At 31.9% G+C, this 20,857-nt stretch overlaps 1 protein-coding gene across 1 annotated transcript; it reads left to right on the top strand.

The window, feature by feature from the left end:
• The first annotated feature begins 67 nt into the window (after nt 1-67).
• Nucleotides 68-10,436, top strand: LOC109607130 (eukaryotic translation initiation factor 5B-like). The gene is made up of 14 exons (XM_020023651.2): nt 68-236; nt 292-363; nt 561-1,367; nt 1,424-1,656; nt 1,709-1,870; nt 1,926-2,098; nt 2,154-2,372; nt 2,427-2,769; nt 2,826-3,169; nt 3,226-3,489; nt 6,436-6,512; nt 6,572-6,875; nt 7,056-7,217; nt 10,043-10,436. The coding sequence occupies exons 1-14, from the start codon at nt 190-192 to the stop codon at nt 10,148-10,150; spliced, it is 3,315 nt and encodes a 1,104-aa protein (XP_019879210.2). The 5' UTR covers nt 68-189; the 3' UTR covers nt 10,151-10,436.
• The last annotated feature ends 10,421 nt before the right edge of the window (nt 10,437-20,857 follow it).

Raw genomic sequence — 20,857 nt, 5'->3', positions numbered from 1 at the left:
AAATATTTATCGCAAATTTAAATTTTATAGATTACACAATACCAACCAGAAAACGGAAAAACCCCTAAATGCTCCGTACAAAAGCATGTCTGTCAGTCTGCAAAGCAAAAGAAATAATTAAGAAACTTATATACTTATGATATATTATACATTTTACCGTAGTAGTAGCAACATAAATCGGCAACCGAAATGGGCAAGGCAAAAAAACAGGGCAAACGTGGCAAGGGCGACGAAAGGTACCGTTCCATCGTGTCGGAAAATTGTGAAAATTTACATATTTTATCGTTTCAGCGAGTCCGAGACTGAAGTCGAGAGTCAAGAACTAATCGATAAGGCCAACGGTAAAAAAGGAAAGGCTGGAAAGTGAGTAAAATTGTTTATTTTACACTTTTTAACGAATTTTGAGGTTATGCAACTATACATGTAACGAGCATATTTTGGCAAATCGCCACGTAAATAACTGTAATTTTCACGTTTTAATCATAAAAACATACGCAAACTGATGGAACTAATACTTAGCGAACGTTTTATTTAATTACCACAACCATTTACACTTCCAGAAATAAAACAGAAGACACTGAAGATGTGAAAAAGGAAAAGAAGCCCAAAGGCAAAAAAGACAAACAGGTGGACGACGATGAAATCGAGCAGTCTATGGCGGCACTCAAAGTCGAAGACGAGGAAAACAGTGATAGTGATTTAAAAGTGAAAAAGAAGAGTGATGAAAGGACTAACAAAAAAGGTAAAAAGGCGAGAAGGAAGCGCGACGACAGCGATGAGGACATTGAAAAAGTATTAGCAGAGTTAGAATTAGAATATTCTGGTGTCAAAAAGGAGGAACCTGCTGCTGCTGCAGCTGCTAGTGCTGTGGTTAAAGAAGATGATGAGGAACAGCCAGAAGAAAAGAAAAAGAGTAAGAAGAAGGAGAAGGTCAAAGAACCATCTGTGGAAAAGGAGGAGGATAAAGATGATGAAGGTGTCACCATAAAAACTGCTGCTCAGAAGAAAAAAGAGAAAAAGGAGCGTGAGAAGCAAAAAAAATTGGCCGCGAAAAAAACAGTGAAACAAGACAGCGTTGATAATGACGCTGAACCTACTGAAGCTAAGCCTCAACCACAAGATGCTGAAACTAAAGACAATGAGGCTGAAGATGGGGAGAAAGACAGCAAAAAGAAAAAGAAGAAAGGTAAAGATAAGGAAGAAAAAGAAACAAAAGATGCCAAGAAAGGACCTGGAAAGAAAACCATAGCAGCCATGCAAGAAGCCATCAAGAAAAGGAAGGAGGAAGAAGAGAGGTTGAGGAAGGAGCTGGAGGAGCAAGAAAGAAGAGAAGAGGAAGCTGAAAAGGCAAGGCTTGAAGCCATAAGGTGAATTAGTAATAATTGTTTATTAATGACTATATTAATGTAATTTATGTGTTAAGATTGGAGCAAGAAAGAAAAGAGAAGAAAAAGCAGAAGGAGAAGGAGCGCAAAGAAAGACTTAAGGCTGAAGGCAAGCTCTTGACTGCCAAACAAAAGGCGGACAGGGCGAGAGCTCAGGCGTTGATAGACAGTTTGAAGGCGCAGGGCGTCGCATTGCCGGACGTAGGCGAGAGAAAACCACGTCTAGGAACAAGGGTTCGACCCAATAAACAAAAGAAAGAAAGTGCAGAAGGTAAATAGATATCCATTTAAAAGGTTTGTGATTCTAATTCGTTTTCATTTAGTTGCTAAAACCGAGGAGGAGTCGAAAGTGGAGGAAGTCGTCGAACAGCCTGCGGAAAAAGTAGAGGAGGTGGTGAAGGAAAAGGATCCAGAGGATGATATTAAAGATGCTTGGGACGCTTCGTCCGATGAGGAAGAGAGCGAAGAAACTGCTCCGACTTCCGGTAAAAATTCTATTATCATGTTGAGTGTAAAAACTACGTTGTTTGTTGTTTTTAGAAAGTAAAGTTGAAGAAGAAAAGCAGGAGAAGAAACAGGATGAAGAGGATAGCAGTACAGAGGAAGAATCGGACGAGGATGATGAAAGCGAAGGTTCCGAATCCGACGATGATGACGACGATGGTAGAACGCAAGCCGAGAAAGCTAGAGATCGTGCTATTGAACGAATCAAAGTACTAAAACGTACAATTTTTAAAATGATTTAATTCCAACTCGTAACGTTTTTAGCGAAGGAAAGAGGAAGCGGAGAAGAACAGGACTGTGGACAACCTTCGTGCCGCTATTGTGTGCGTTTTGGGCCACGTAGACACGGGTAAAACGAAAATCTTGGACAAATTGAGAAGGACGAACGTGCAAGATGGAGAAGCAGGAGGTATTACGCAACAAATTGGCGCCACCAATGTTCCAATCGAAGCTATCAAGGAACAAATCAAAATTGTCAAAGGCGTACGTGTTTTCTAGCAAGAATCAACTGTTTTATGTACAATAACTATGTTTTAGGCTTCTGAAATGGATCTGAAAGTTCCTGGTCTATTGATCATCGACACACCTGGTCACGAATCTTTCAGTAATTTGAGAAATCGCGGTTCGTCGCTGTGCGACATCGCTATTCTCGTCGTCGACATTATGCATGGGCTCGAACCACAAACTATTGAATCCATTAACATCCTAAAATCGAAGAAGACTCCCTTCATCGTCGCCTTGAATAAAATCGATAGGCTGTACGACTGGCAAACGATGAATAGGAAGGATGTAAGAGATATCCTTAAGGCGCAGGCGTCAAATACTCAACTCGAGTTTGAACAAAGGACCAAGGATGTTATACTTCAATTTGCTGAACAAGGCAAACACTCATTATTTATATTGTTTTCAAGTTAATAAATTATTTTTTTTTGTTAGGTTTGAACGCAGCCTTGTTCTACGAGAATCCGGACATCCGTAGCTACGTTTCTTTGGTGCCAACCAGTGCCATCACAGGCGAGGGAATGGGCAATTTGCTCGCTTTAATCGTTGAATTTTGCCAAACTAAGTTGCCGAAACGACTCATGTACTCGGACGAGCTTCAAGCCACGGTTTTGGAAGTGAAAGCCATTCCTGGTTTGGGTACCACAATCGATGTTATCCTAGTGAATGGTACTCTGCGTGAAGGTGACACGATGCTTTGCGCCGGAACTGACGGCCCGATCGTCACACAAATTAGGTCGTTGCTCATGCCTCAGCCTTTAAGGGAGCTCAGAGTTAAAGTAATTGATTCATTAGTTATCAAGTACTGGAAAAAATTCATGTGTTTAATTTTCAGAACGCCTATGTAGAATATAGGGAAATAAAGGCAGCGCAGGGTGTGAAAATCGCCGCCAAGGAGCTGGAAAAAGCGATTGCCGGATTGAATTTGTACGTGGCACAAAAACCGGACGAAGTGGACGTGATGAAGGACGAGGTGGCGAAGGAATTGCGTTCTGCCTTGTCCAACATAAAACTGGTGGAAAGAGGTGTATACGTCCAAGCTTCCACGCTCGGGTCGCTCGAGGCTCTCTTGGAATTCTTGAGAACCAGCAAAATACCCGTAAGTACAAATCCGCCTTAAAAAACAAGGCGAAATTGGTCAGAAATTTCTGGTTGGCAAATCACGAATCGCACATTCCGTGTTTGGCGGTTTCACCAGTCGGTGCCCACGGATTTTCTGGACGAGTGGGAGAGACGGTGCGACGACGACGACGACGACGATCGAGTGGCGTCAAGCAATTATGTAATTCCGTCCAATTTTAGAGCGGAGGAGAAACGTTGCACAGGAAGTCGCTTCCTCTCGTTGCCCGAAAAACGCTTCCGGCCGTTCTAATTATAGTGCGGTGCCTCCGCAAAAATAACAGAATCCGCTTTCGTAAAACCGTAATTATTTGTCTCCTCCTGTCTCGCGGATTTCAATCGTACGATTAGGAACTACGACTCAGTCGCGTCGTTTGCGAAGAAACGAAAGGCGACGCGATACGCGATACTGTGGTGCACATGCAACGCACATTTCGCCGCAATTGCGCCACTCGGAACCGAAAACGGACCAAAAAAACTCACGCATACAATGCACTCGACCGTTTTTCACATCGGTTTATCGACCTCTGCGAAAATGAAACTAGACGCTTGCTTTAATTCAAAATTAATGTTACATTTGGCCAAACCAACATATATTCTATTGATAAATATTTATTATTTTACATCAATTTTTAGTCACTTTTTAGTTTGGCATAATAAATATAAGTGAAAAGTTGCAGAACCATTTCGAATATGTTATAGTTATAATAAAAAAATGTCTAAATCTCGAATTATTGATTTACAGTACTGGCCATAATTACAACAATTTCTTGATATATATTAAATATGCCATTTACAAATTTAGAAAAACTGGACAACCGAAAAATATTCAGCGAGTTTGACAAATTTGGTAGAATCGATAAATTGGAAATTGTTCACGATGAGACATTTAATTTATTTAAAAATAATAATTCCTTCGACGATTGGGCCCATAACGTGTCCAGAAAAGCAGCCCCAAACTAACACATTGCCTCCACCAAATTTTAAAGTGGTGCACATCTACTTTGGATTTAATCTTTAATTTTTAGTACGTCTTAAAATATGTTACCATCTGTTAAATTTGTGAAACTAACTCATCACTAAAGAGATATATAGGACATTTTTAAGTGATTGTTAAGGTTTATAAACAAGTCTTCATGCTGGTAAAGAATGGTCATAGAAGAACTCAAAAATGAATTATATTTATAGGTGGACATTATCTGTTTGGTTTTGCGAAGAGAAATAATTTTAGATGCTGTTAAAAGATATTATAAGAAGTTTTTTAATCGTTTCAAAAATGTCCAGTAAAAGGTTTATTCAAGAAAAAAATAAATATATTTAAAATATTTACATTTTTTGTAGTTTTTTTGGGACGGAATATAGCAGAAATAAATTTTTATCCAACATTGTCGCTTGTATTATGTGCAATACTTTATATTGAAAAAATACGATTTACTTAATTCAAATATGTCAAATTCTAATTGTATTTTGTAAATCAAATTACCGATAATTTTTATTGTTTTCATTAACATTTCTGAAAAGAACCACCTGTAATTACAATTTCACACTATTATAAATAAAAAACATATAAGAATTTGTTTTAAAATGTAGAAATTCTTGATATCTCTCATTTGTACCTAACACCGTCTCTTCTATTATGTACAATACTCTACATTGAAAAAATAAGATTTACTTAATCCAAATATCTCAAATTATAACTTTATTTCGTGATTCAAATTACTGATAATCTTTCTGAAAAAAACCATATGTAATTACAATTTCATAGTATTATAAATAAAAAACCATATCAGACTTTGTTTTAAAATATAGAAATTATTGATATCTATCTATCATTTTTATCCAACGCTGTCGCTTCTATTATGTCCAGTACTATATATTGAAAAACTGAGAATTACTTAATCCAAATATCTCAAATTCTAATTTTATTTTGTGAATCAAATTACTGATAATTCTTATTGTTTTTATTATAATTTCTAAGAAAAAAACATCTGTAATTACGCTTTCATACTAAAAATATATCAGAATTTGTTTTAAAATTCAAGTTAAATAAATTGAGTTGAGTCACTTTTACTCAATTTTAAGTGTCACCATTTCAATTTTAAGTAATTTTGTTTAATATTAATCAAGCTTTAACATCTGTTAAAGAAAACTAAAAATAAATCTTTATTTATGTCACAGTTTAATATTTATTACGTGTAATATAATAATCATTTAATTTATTGTTAATTTTCAGTCGTGTAACTTGGACTCTACATACATACAACCTTTTTTAATGTATATTATAGTATGAAAATTTACATGGAATATTTTAAAAATCGTCGTACTTTCTTAAATATGATGGAATTCATATTAATATTCAGTCCAGAATTTTGCATAAGTAAGAATTATAAAAATCTTGGTAAACTAGTGCCATTAATCGTGAATGTTTGGAAAATATATACGTTAATACGAAGTGAAAAACACGCACGCACATATGTTGCCAGCATCGAATATCTGACACCATTTCGTTTGGTAGTAGGAACCGTATGGATAAACAAATTGTTAAACTGCGCCCGGTTTTTACGATCGCCAAATAAACACGTACAACCGAACTGGGGCGATCGTTTCGAAATCTTTTCACGCTCTTCGACTCCACAATTTTATCGCCATTACTGGGGTAAAGAAAATGCTGGATTTAAACGGTCCATATGGTTGAAATGTTGTGAGGTAACACACCCACGCGCACACGCGAGTTATGCCAATTCTGCATGTAAAAAAGCGCAAGCCAAAGCGGTAAAACCGTTTTTTATTCAACGCAGTGGGCGTACACTCCAAATTCGGACGACGATGTTATGCAACAATTTTAAAATTGTTGGGATGAATGGATAATTTAGAATTATGATCAATTTTCGTCAAAATCAATAAGTAATTGTGTGGTTTGTTCAAGTATTCCGGCATCAGGATCGGACCTGTGGTCAAAAAGGATGTAATGAAGGCGTCAATCATGTTGGAGCACGAGAGCCAGTGAGTAACCCCTATCGAAGTCCTCCAAACCAATATTAATATCCAAATGTTCTGTTTAGATACGCCACTATATTAGCGTTCGACGTGAAAGTCGAAAGGGATGCCCAAGAATTGGCGGACAGTCTCGGGGTTAAGATCTTCCAGGCCGACATCATCTACCATCTGTTCGACAAGTTCACGGCCTACAGGGAGGAATTGAAGCAGCGAAAACGTGAAGAGTTCAAGCACATCGCCGTTTTCCCCTGCAAAGTGCGGATTTTGCCTCAGTTTGTCTTCAATTCTCGTGATCCAATCGTAGTAGGTGTTATGGTTGAAGCTGGGATTATCAAAGAGGGCACACCCATTTGTGTACCCAGCAAAGAGGTAAAATTACTTAAGAATGTATTACTATCTTTACAATTTTTGGGGTAATTTGGGCACTTTGAGCATTGAAGAATATTTGTCTGTTTCTCATTTGGGCTCTTTATCTGGATAACTTGACGTTCCCTCAAGAATAAATTAACTAGAGTCATTATAAATAGTATTCACTCGTGATTTGTTCAGTTTTTGGACTTGGGCGTCGTGACGAGCATAGAGAGCAACCACAAACCAGTGGAGACGGCGAGGAAGGGCATGGAAGTCTGCATCAAGATCGAACCGGTACCCGGTGAAGCCCCCAAGATGTTCGGTAGGCATTTCGACGAAACTGACATGCTCACGAGCAAGGTAAGACATCCATACATATTTATATTGTTTTTGCCCGAAAGCTGAATGACAATTCCACCCCCACAAAGATGTGTTTCACTCTTTCTCCCTCCCTCTCCGTCTTCGAGTATCGTGCTCCGACGTTGCCGCGTTTCGACGTCCGAATTCCCGTTTGCACTGAAGCGTCGCCGTCGCCGCCGTTGACCTCGAGACGCCGCTATGCAAGTCTGGATCGGTTGGCCCAGTTTTCCACCCCATTCATACGCAACGCCCACGCAAACCTTTCAAGAAAATTGTCTGACCCTAAAGCAAGAACGTTTTCAGCTTTTTCTAATGCTCTTAAGGTATTTAAATTGTAGGAAAATTTAAAAGATCTTAAGCAAATTGAAACGCCTCCTCCTCTGCGTCAAATTCCTGATATAAAAAACCGTTCAACATCTGCAGACTGATCAATGAATGGAAGTGTTTGCGTGGGTGAAGCGGATGACGTCGTCGTGACGCCGATTGTTCTAAGTGGGATGGAGGGATGAACCCGTATTCCCGAAACTCGACTGAAGTTCAACCGCCTCCGGCTTTTATCAATTATTCCTGTTTTACGTCATCGCCTTTCTTTCCGTTATGGTTAATGTAATCGTGTTTCGAACACGTTTCCTTCATTAATTCGTACCGAAATAGCTTTATTTATCCTGAATTTTATCCGGCAAAAGGGTGGGTGGTGTTTAATTTTCAATATCGACAATATTGCACAAGTTTAATTTTCCCGTGTTCAATAAGAAACACAAGAATTTAACTGAAACGTGAAAATAATACTTTAAGTTAGTAACTGATATTCTCAAATATTCTTCATATTTTATTTCATTATTTAGTTAATTTTGTCGTTCAAACGTTATAGTTTCACAAGGTAGACAAAATTGTTTGGCTGTTTTTGGCTGTGACAAGTATTTCCAAGTCAAATAAAATATTTGACTTTTTAAACCTTGATTGCCGTAAACCGAATTTTCAAATCTCTGACAGTTTTATGGAAAAAAATGCATTTTAACACTTGTTAAATTTTCGGCACTCATTTTCCTAACACCATGCATAATAATACAGGGTGATTCAATTAATTTACTCATTAAAAGTTTATGGACATCAACTTTGTTCGTTACATTGGAACACCCTATATATTTTTCATTTTTTTAATTCTATATGCTATTGCAAATAAAATAACTATACCATGTCCTACACCTAAATACAATCATTTCTGAGTTATTATTTTTTTTCCAAAAATTTTGACAGATTCAAGATTCTAACTAAAATGTCTGTAGAGATATTAATTTCGATGTTGGAAACTTAATATTTGTTATACACATTAACCAAGAAATATCTTATAAGAAGCCATTATTAGTACTCGAAAATTTTATACAGAGTGTTCGCTATTTACGTTTACTTTTATGCATCTTAAAATATCAATAAATTTGTTATTTCTCTTGGAATCCTATACATATTTTTGTATAATAAAATTGTTCATTAAAAACCTTTTGATTGATATAAGAATTCCCTATACATCCCTATATTTACAGAGATTCCATCGAAAATAATGGAACTATCGATGTTTTAAGATGCACAAATTTAAACGTAAATAACGCACACCCTGTATAAAATTTGGAAGTATTAATAAAGGCTCCTTATAGGATGATCATTGGTTAATAAGTATACCAAAAATGAACTTTACAGTATCAAAATTTGTGGCATAATATGCATTTTCGTTAGACCATCAATCTGTTAAAAAAATTAAAAAAAATAATAATTCGAAAACTACTGAATTTAGGAATAAGACATGGTATGCCATTTTATTTGCAATTACATGTGGAATTTAAGATTTCAAAAATATACAGGTTCCATTGAAAATAACAAAGTTCATGTCACTTCTGGGGAAACCGGAAATGAAATTTTGTTCAAAGTAAATTATAAAAATTTTCAGTATTTTTTCCCGTTCTCCATAAACTTCTAATGAATAAGTTAGTGAATACCTTGTTAATTTGAAAATTTAGAAAAACTTAAGGACAGAACTATAATTTCCATTTGAAATAAGTTCTAAATTTTATCTTAAAATACGTTTTTTAAAAGTAATAACCTAATCTACATGAAAATGTGTGTTAAGAAAGTTACAAACAGACAAAATTAATTGCAATCTGTCAAACTATTTTCGGAGATATCTTTGAAAATGTAGGATATATCAAAATGTGATGTATTAGATAAAATTAGCTCTGGATTAGTAACCTTTTCTTGTCTAGAAACTCCCAAAAAAGTCGAATTAATCCCCAGTGTAATACATTTTTCCTTCCACATATTCACGTTAATATTTTCGAACCAAAACAAACAGGTGTTGTTAGGCGTAGCATAAAAGTGCGAAAACAGAATTTCACCCTGACACGGATCGATTCCGTTCGATTAGATATTCAATCGAGGCAAAACTAATAAAACAGACACAGAAACACAAAACACTGCTGATTGTGCGAGTGAAAGAGAGAGAGAAGAGGTAGAAAAAAAAATGCGTCTTGAAATGTTATAACGTATCGAATTAGCATATTTCGCTGTACCGTCGACCTACATCTTTTGTGCGGGGGAAACAAAACGTGGGACGTCGCTTTATCTCGACTTGTGCAAGATCGATTCGATCGGTCAGGTAGTTTATGTCGTTCGCACCCGGACAAAACACAACGTACAAAAAAAGGAAAATCAATGCGAGACGCTAGGTCAGTTTCGGCGGCGCCCGTGCGTCCCATCGATTTTCCTTCAACCCAGATTCCTGTGGGTTCGGCGACCCCAATTTTCAGCCCTCTGCCATTTACGTTGCGTTACAGATTTCCCGTCAGTCGATCGACGCCTGCAAGGACTACTTTAGGGACGATCTCCTGAAAACCGACTGGCAACTGATGGTCGAACTTAAGAAGCTCTTCCAGATATTGTAAATTACCGCGACCTATTCACCCGGCTGATGTAATTTTAATAGAGTATTTTTTTAAAAGAGTCTACTTTTTCTCGTACATTATTTTTTTGCACAATTTTCTCGTTTACATATTTTGTTATTGTTTACAAAATGTTGTTTTTTTTGTAGTGAGTCCTGCCAAACTTTTATTTTATTTTGCAATATATTCTTTAAGTTTAAAGCGAGTTGTGGGTTTCTCTATATAAAATTGGAAAATGAATGTATATTTATATTATAAAATCCTAAATAAATAAATATTCTGTAATGTATCCAGTTTTATGTTTTATTTAATCCCTAAAATAAAATTAAAGTGAGGTAAGTAAATTAGAATAAACGATAGTTTTCTCGTGAACTAACCCAGATAAAATTATTTGTGTTAAGAGCAAACGATTAAAACACACACACACAAAACAGAGATTCGGCTTGTTTACACTTGGAACAATATGTGTAATACAGTTTAAAAATCTGTGCCGTTTCCAGGAAACACTTACATCACTATCAATACAGCTGCGAACATTGGAAATAATAATAATAAAAAAAATTGTTGAATAATAAATTATTCAAATTGAAACTAACATTTAAATACAATGGGAATTCCCTACGTTTATTATTTTTTTTACGTAGGCGTGGATATATTTAAATGTTGTAAAATTAATTAGTTATGCATTCACCGGCGGAAAAAGTTGAAAATTCGACGGCACGAGAGAAAAAATGGCTCGTTTGCGGTGATTTATCGCATTACTACCAAATTTGTCCGGAGGACGAAAACCCACGTGTTTATGGATTTGAATAATGTGGAAATAAAACGTCTAATTTTACCAGCACCGGACCATCTGCGTGAAATTTGTGATGGCTTTGTTAAAATATTTATGGTCATCGATTTCGTACTGTTGTTATTACAATTCGATACGAAAACATCTGGAAATTACGAAAAAATCTTTCTTGTAATTGCCTCATGTTAATATAGAAGCTAATCGTCTAGAAATCTAGGCAATTAACTAAAAAAGGTGATTGTGAACAAAAAATCTGAAAACTCGTCCAAAATTATATAAATTCGATACGATTTCTAGACAATCAATTTAAGAAAAGTATATTTTATATATAAAATTGGTTATTATTACAAATCAAATCAAAACATCTAGAAATTCTTTAAAATTTAAAAAATCATTTCTATAATTTTAATTATAATAAATTTCTACACACTTAATTATAAAAAACTAATTTCATACTGTTTTTTTTAATCTGGCATCTGGAAATTCCAAAATTAAACAATATTACTCATACTCACACAATTAATTTCTTTATAAAGAATTTGAGATTATTTCTAGACACGTGATTTTAAAAATAATAAATTTCATACTGTTGTTGTAATTCGAAACGAAAACATCTGGAAATTATGAAAAAAATCTTTCTCGTAATTTCTTTGATAAATAGAAACTAATTAGATTAGAAATTTGGGCAATTAATTTTAAAAAACTTATTGTAAACAAAAAAAATCAGTAAGTTCACCCAAAAATATAAAGATTCGATACGATTTCTAGACAATTAATTTAGAAAAAGTAAATTATGAACCTCTTGCAATATGTTAATGAAAAATTGGATAGGATTTCCTGTTAATTAATTCAAAATCATCTGAAAATTCATTCAAAATTATAAGTTTTTTATAATTATTTTATTTATTTTTATGCTGGACAATTAATTTTTATATAAAATAATTAAAAATCTCTTTAAAAAACTGTTACCATTACAATTCAAAAAATCATCTGGAAAATCGTTTAAAATTATCAAAATTCTTTTATAATAAATTTGATACCACTTCTAGTCGTTTAATTTAAGAAGGAACTAAATTTCGTATTATTATTATAATTCGAAATGAAGACATCTGAAAACTCGTTATGAAAATTCCTTTTTGATAAATTCAAGATGATATCTACGTAAGTAATTGAATAGAAAACTAAATGTAATACTGTTATTATTATTATACGAGTTGAAAATATTTGGAAACGAATTCAATATAAAAAAAATAAAATTAACGATTCTAGACAATTAATTCAACAACATTCCTTTATAATAAATACGAGAGAATATTTAGTTAATTAATTTTAAAATAAAACCTAAATTTTGTAGTGTTCTGGAAAAAAACTTTAAAAAATACTTTCAAATGTATGAACAATATTTTGGGAAGCGATTTATATATAATAAATTTGGAAGAACATTAAATTTTGTACTATTGTTATTACTTTAATTTGAAATCACATCTGAAAAGTCAGTCGAAATTCCTTTGAAACTTCTTTTTGATAAAAGACGATTTCGAGGCAGTTAATTTAACAAAAAAGTCATTTCTTACTGTCATTATTATAATAACTAAATTTTTTATTCGTATTATTATAATTTGAAATGAAAATCATGCAAAATTATTAAATGTCTTTTGAATATTAATGTAAAAAATTAAATTTCTAAATCGTATTAAATGAAAATATCAAAAAACTGATTTGATATGATAAAAAATCCTTTACAATTCCTTTATGACAAACAAATTCGAAATAAAGTCTACAAAATTAATTTAAAGAAAAATTAGAGACACTTAATCAAAAAAAAAAAACTAAATTAAGGACTCTTTTTTATTATTCGAAATAAATCCTTTACAATTCCTTTATGACAAACAAATTCGAAATAATGTCTACTAAATTAATTTAAAAAAAAAATTAGAGACTATCAATTAAAAAAAAAAAACTAAATTAAGGACTCTATTTTATAATTCGAAAAGTATACGAGGTGATTTTTAAACAAGTGTTCAATATTCTGAACTGGTAGGAAACATCATTGACAAAAATCTAAATGAAATTTTGAAAAGGTTTAAATTTCAAAAAAAAAAATTCATATTGCCGTAACCTTTGATCTAATTATAAACATTATCTTAAAATACATACTTATAATTAAATGTAAATAAAGTTTTAATACAGTAGGGTAAATCATTTCCTCTTTTATATTTTTTAAAACTTTTAAGCTTTTCATATTCATTGCACAATGTAGAAGAAAAAAGGTACTCTTGATTAATGTTGACTTTCAAAACCGTTTTAAAGATATTTCAGTTTTAATATGTGAAGAAAAGTGATTTTCATACAACTTCTTTATTAATGAACATGTGCCACCTGCTGTCATATTTTGACAACCTATTTTAGTAACGCAGAAATTATGAAATACTATTTAAAATTCCTTAATGATCAAATTATTCACAAAAACATTTAGAAAATTTTGTAAAAAACGGAAAATTATAAATGTAACTCAATTATGAGAAATTCCAGACGATTTCTAGACAACAATTTATTTAAAAAACTAGTTTTCAAACAGCGTCAGTATTCGGTTGCACATATAAAATACCATTAATTCCGTAATTACCATAAGCTGTCTTTAATGAATTAATAATTTATTAACAATTAAACGTATTTTTACTGTATTTTAATTGCATAGAATAAATTATGGGCGGTGAATGAAATACAAGTTTTCGTATCGAGAACCTGTTCGGTCGCTCCGTCCGACACAGAATAAGAACAAAACATAAAAAATGGATAATAAAAAATAATAATAATGGAGGTCTCCCTCTCTCCACGGCCCGATCCAATCGTAAAAACGTAAACAACGTTATTTTTCATTCAGCAACGCTCTCAGATCCCGTTTACCATGATTTGAATAGTTATTGAAAAAATTTCCTAGATCTCGACTCGATAATTAACGAATTTTAATCCATTCATGAATATGCATCACGTACCGGACTCCGCCGCGGATTCGGATCCATCGACACTTCAATGAATAATTTAATTGTGTGCAATATTCAAATGTGCACCTGGACCTGATCTTTTGTCATTGAAATGCGGCTAAGAAGTGATGTTGGTGCGTCCGCATAAACACACGACCGTCCATTGAGGCGATCAAAGGAATTAGATGGCAGTTTTATGCAGGCGATTCGGATCCATGAATGGGTTTGCGCGTCACACGCCGCCATTCAATCCATTGAATTGCTAATTCCGAATTAAATGCCAGGCCACTTTAATAAATTACAAATAATGAGGTCATCCTTGCCACCCTCCCCCCCACGATTTATTTACTGTTTGTTCACGTAAACAATTGGCCAAAAACAACCGGACCATATGGTCACCATAGAGGTACGCAAATTGTTTATTATGGCTGTTTAAACAATAATACTGGTGAGCAAATGTCAACTTTTCAAACATAGAAATTTACTCTTACACTTTTTAAAGGGAATTTAGGAGAGATGCTCAAATTACACACCAAGAAATTAAGACACCACCTATAATTTTGTAAATAAATTTTGAAACACCCTCGTATATGACTTTTAAAAAGTGTGTAAAAGTTTTAACAAGATGTTTAACATTGTATTTATTGGTGCCATTTGGGTTATTCACATAGATCAGGTTTTTTCACATCTACCCCTATAAGACTTTCAAGACAAGAACCCCTCTAAAAAATAGACTCAAGATAAAATATTTTATATAACAATCGGAGGAGAAGCCTTGTTTTATGTTGCAAATATTGGAAATTCACTCTCACAGAAGTAAGTTGTCATGATAGGCAAAAAGGATTATACCACTTTCATATTGTTATAGTTTTACCACTCAAAAATCAGTCAAAAATATATTTTTTAAATCAGCTTGAAGAGTTTGATCTGTGGACATTTCTAACAATGATTTATATTGCTTTCATATTAACATAATATCATGCATGGCTTTCCAATCCAGTTTTCAGTATTACTAATATCAGGAAAGTACCTTTTCAATTCCTCAGGGAGATTAACAATAATAATATTTTGTTAAAAAGGTGAATAGATTGTGCATCCAGTGGTACCAAATTCCAAGAAAAATAATTGAGTCCCAGCTGTAGAAAGTTTGAGTTTTTGAGCACTTTCAGTTAGATTTTTATTTAAAATCAGAAAAAAATGAGAGTTTTTGTGGTTTTTAACAGAAGCTATGGTTTGTTGCTAAATCTGTATATTCTGTATCTGTATAAAAAAATGTACCATAAAACGATGAAAACTAATTAATGAAATTTCCATTGAGTTATTATCGAAAACCATTGAAATGGATATTGTGACAGCATAAGAATGCATTTAATGAATGTTTTAACACTGTTCAGTTACGACCATTTCAGAGAGCCGTTAATAAGTTTTTGAGACAATACAAATGTCCCTATGACGTCAAAGATCAACACAATTGGTACATACGGGTCGAAATGTTTCAATAAATTCTCATTCATTCCAAAACATTTTCACAGCAAAATATTCAGTTTTGGTCTTCATATGAGACAATTAAGAATGATTTTCCCTTATTTGGTTTTTTTTGACTAAAACTCGAGGTAGTGAGGCGGTGAACAAGATAAAAGGTTTCACGAACACACGACTGAAATAAAAAGAAGGTAACAGAGTTTCAGGGACAAATAAATAATGGTGGACTATTGCTGGTTTCTTCTTATACGAGTAGATCCGATCGATAGAAAACATAAAAGCTTGTTGAAGTTGAAGCTCTTGACACATTTCAATATGTATGAAAAATACAGAAATGTAGCTAAATTTATATATTTGTTTTATTCCAATATAACATTTTTATTTCTAGTTTGAGCTTGATTTACCAGGATTTGACATACATGTAATTTAATAAACTATCGATTAAAAATGTAAAACTAAGGACACTGGAATAATTTCTTATTGAAAAGAATTACCCAAATGGCAACTGAGAATGGTCAAAAGTTGTATGACATTTGAACATTTTACCATCATCTTTACCTCATTTATTTTTCTTTCAATTTAAATAAATTAGGTACCAATGACACTTACTTTCATAGTTCATCTGGTTTAAGCTTATTATTTATTCTGAACGTCGCAATTCAACCCCAAATTATAAACAGGAAATCAGATCAAAAACTGACCTAAAGATATATAAAAAAAAGTTTCTATATTTAAAATAACTATAAACTAATGTAATAAAAATAGGTACATAAATTATGTTAACCTTATAAATGACTATAAAACATTAATAAGTTCAAGATTTGGACCTTTTATAAGAATTATAAAATTTTTTTCGTAGTAATATTAGTTTTTGAAGACTCTAAATAACTATTTTAATCAAATTCAATTTGATATAAACAATTAAACTGAAATATTATAGTGTACTCAACGTTTGAAGTTAATTTTAGAAATTTATTGTTTACCTTCATGAAGTTCTGACATTTAATGTTTGATCCTTTATTAAAGTTTACCTTCTGACAATCAATTTGTGAGCAAACAAAGATTTGCTGAGGAATATAATGGTATATTAAATCTATTTTTAGAGCACCCTTCTTATTTACTTCTTTTCCTATATTAATATAATATGAAATTATTAAAAAAATATTGTTTGAACATGTTATAATATTATTTTATCTTTTTGATTTATATAAAATTAAAAATAAATCAATTTTATGTCTATTATAAATTAATTTTGTTATAATCTATATTATTTAAAAAGTATGCCTTAGTATTAATTAATAATTTTCTATTATTTAAAAAGTTGTGGGTAATTAATCCTAAAGTTTTATAAGTAAATGTGAATAATAAAGCTGTAATAATTAAAATGGATTCTGTCTATTTTATAAATCAATTGTATTGTTTTATGTGACAATTGTCCATATTGGGCATTAACATTGTTTTTATTATAATATATAGAAGATAATTTATTAGCTAAATTATATCTATTTCTAGAGCACCTTCCTTCATTTTCTATATTAATTTAATATGAAATTATTTAAACAACATGTTATAACATTATTAAAACCTTTTTTGGTTACATAAAATCAAAAATAAATCAATTTTATGCCTGGTTTAAATCAATTTAGTTATAAAGTTTCTTATTACATTATTTAAAATGCATACCTTAAATTATTATGGTGATTAAGTTAATAATATACAGAATTATTTAAAAAGTTGAATAATTCATGTCTAAAAATATTACTATAACAGTTTTATAAGAAAATGTGAATAATAAAGCTATAATAATACAATTAATGTGGATTTTGTTTATTTTATAAATCGATTGTATTGTTTAATGTGACAACAGTCCATATTGGGCACTAATATTGTTTTTATTATAATATATAGGAGATAAATTCGGTCGGTTCGTGCATAAATCCGACTAAAAATTGGTTTGTTAGCGTTTGAAACAAGTGGAAAAGTTGTTTACTCAAGTGCCCACGCAAGTTGGTGTCGATTTAAAAATTTTTATGTGCCAGACTTCCGTTGTGACGGTTGCGCGGGGGCGTTTTAACGTCCCAACGAAAATTGATTCCTTCAATTTTTTCAATATTCGTCGGTTCAGGTGACCTCAACGCTCCCGCAACGAACAGATGTTAGTTTATTGGTTCTCGGAAGACTTTCGGGTCGGATCTTTCGGCAATTTCGGATGATGTGACTCAGCACTTGACTTAAGTCAAGTAAATCCGAGAACGAATTGGGTCGGTGTTGAGTTGTTCCGTCGGTTTTTCGAGTCCCCTGATGGGTTTTCTTGTGTGGAGAAGCGCCCGGTGGAGTATGAGGCGAAGGGAGTGGAGCGAGGAGAGCGGCGCACCGGAAGTGTAATCATTCATACGCGACAAGAATAGGTCCATTGATCGGTTGCGTTGGGGGCATGCGCGCACCCGTCTCAACTACTCATTGATAGAATTCGCAACTAACCCAATGTCAAACGTGTTGGCCGCAACTCTATTCCAACGCACACGCACCACACATGCTCAAGGTTCCGTCGATTAATCACTTTCGAGGTTCCACAAGCACGGCCAAACTTTTAGTCGTTTCGCAATTTTCAAATATAAATTACCTTCGGAAAAACTGTTCCCCGGTAAATTATATTTTAATCAGTTTTCAAGTTCAACGTCACAATTTGTTTCCAACTAAAATTAGATTTTTTCTACTTGCAGCAAGTAATATAAGTTATATTGCTCAAAGAGACGGAGCCGAGTGTTATTTCCACTTCATCTTTTCACACATGAACGATCAAAACGCCCATCAACATTTCCTTCTATCGATTTTCCCCGTCGTGTGGGTTTGAAACCGACTCGGAAAATTCACTCGACTCCCCCATTGGCTGTCGCGTCATTAATTATGAACAATTTCCCCCAATGGACACGGAGAGGTGGCACCCCAAGTCACCATGGAAACCACCCCTCCGGTTCCCATTCGCCGTGCGATGCAGCTCGTTTTTTCCCATTTTTCCCAACCCGACCGATTAGCACGACGTGTTATATCCACTGTGCGTTCATTCACTGGCTCGAACCTATGAATGGATGCGGCGAAAAAAAATCGAATTTCGACCCGGATTCCAGATATGATTAAAAATGCGTCGCGAAACAATGGGCCCTGTATTTAGTAATTTTCATTGTTGTAACATAGATGATAAACGGGACGTTCGATACGTCAATTATGGACATTCTTGGGCCGAAATAAAAATAGCATAATGCATTATTTATGTTAAATAATAGACGGCATTGTCCATGCGTTACTCGCCTGTTTCTGTTCACTCTGCATCGCACATCGATTCATAAACATATCCGATATGTGTTTGTGTGCGAAGCGAACGTTCGAATGGGATCATGGATTTTCTACACGAAAAAATTATTGTAGAACATCTAGAATGAATCGGGTTTGATGAACTCCGCACTGAGATTCTACGGGATCATTTCACAATCCTCGTTTTTCTTTTCGTCGTTTTTATGTTTTTTCCAATAACTACAATCGTTTATTCACAAGAAAATGTACATTTTTAATGATGAATTTATTATAAAAGTTTATTTGAGTACTAAATTATTATTTCAAATTCAAAATTTGACATTTGTACATAAAGTTAAGTAAGTTGGGTTATGGTAGGTGTGGTTAGGTTGGGCTAGTTTAGGTCAAGTTAATAAATATTTTTAAAAATGATTATAATAAACAACTAAACTTTTATTTAAAGAAATTTATACATGTTTTAGATATATATACAATTATTTTATTTAAATGTTTATATAATGTCAAACAATCATAGATATGTTGATATCAAATTTATTTATTTTTTTAACAATGTATATTATAATTTAAAATATATTTTTACAAATTATTTTTGCTTAAATGAATATATAAGTTCAAAAAGGTCGAATTAGGCTATGTTAAGTGAGGTTAGATTAGATTACTTTAGGTTAGGTTAGTCCATACTTTTAAAAATTATTTTTTATAGAATTATAATGAACAACAAAGAAAGAATTTTAAATATACTTTAGAAATAAATACAATTTTATTCAAATGTGTACAAAATGTTATTATAGAAATGTTGATTTTTAATACAGTAATTATTTTAAAAGCTTTTTGTAACTGTTTAAATTGTTTTTTAAAATATATTTTTGTAAATTATTTTTGCTGAATTAAGTATATAAGTTTAAGTTTGAAAATAATAAATTAGGTTATGTTAAGTAAAGTTAGATTAGATTAATTTAGGTTAGGTTAGTAATTATTTTTAAAAATTATATTTTCTGGAATTATAATAAACAACAGAAAATTTATTTAAAGAATTTTAAATATGCTTTAGACATAAATATTTAAATGTGTACAAAATGTTAAACAATTATAGAAAACTTGATTTTTAATATCGTAATTATATTAAAAGCTTTTTTAACCGTTTAAATAGTTACTTAAAATATATTTTGCATATTTTTCTGCTTAAATGAATATATAAGTTTAAGTTTGAAAATGTTAAATTAGAGTATGTTATGTGAAGTTAGATTAGTTAATATTTTTAAAAATTATTTTTTATAGAATTATACTGAACAACAAAAAATTTTTTAAAGAATTTTAAATATGCTTTAGAAATAACTACAATTATTTTATTTAAATGTGTACAAAATGTTAAACAATTAAAAGAAATGTTGATTTTTAATACAGTAATTATTTTAAAAGCTATTTTAACTATTTAAATTGTTATTTAAAATATACTTTTGCAAATTATTTTTGCTTAAATCAGTATATATCAGTATCAGTTTAAGTTTGAAGAGGTTAAATTAGCTTATGTTAATAGAGAGGTTAGATTAGATTACTTTAGGTTAGGTCAACAAATATTTTTAAAAATTCTATTTTATAAATTTATAGAACAAAAGATTTATTTTAGATTTGCTTTAGAAATACATGAATTTATTATAATTAGGTGTTCTTAATATAATAATGTTAAGTTATGATAAAAATATGGATTTTTAATATCAAATTTATTTTAAAAGCTTTTTTTAACTGTTTAATATTTAAAATATATTTTCATAAATGATTTTTGCTTAAACGAGTACTTAAAGTTAAATTCGGTGATTTTAAATTAGGTTATGATAAGTGAGGTTAGATTATATTCGATTAGGTTAGGTTAGATTAAGGTTACAATAGTGAATATTTTTTAAAATGGTATTTTATAAATTATCATTAATATTATTTTATATATTTTAATATGTTTTAGAAATATGTACAGACAATTATTTTATTTAAATGTGTACATATAGTTATGTTATATAGAAAAATTTTTAATGTAACAGTTTTTTTAACAAACAAAATTATTTTTTATGTTAGTTTATGTTAAATTAGGATGTTAGGTTAGTTTGGTGGTTAAATATTTTTGAAAATGGTATAACACAGACATTT

Source organism: Aethina tumida, chromosome 7, assembly GCF_024364675.1.
Source record: "Aethina tumida isolate Nest 87 chromosome 7, icAetTumi1.1, whole genome shotgun sequence".
In the NCBI taxonomy this organism is placed as follows: domain Eukaryota; kingdom Metazoa; phylum Arthropoda; class Insecta; order Coleoptera; family Nitidulidae; genus Aethina; species Aethina tumida.
This window is presented reverse-complemented; position numbering and strand designations above follow the sequence as displayed.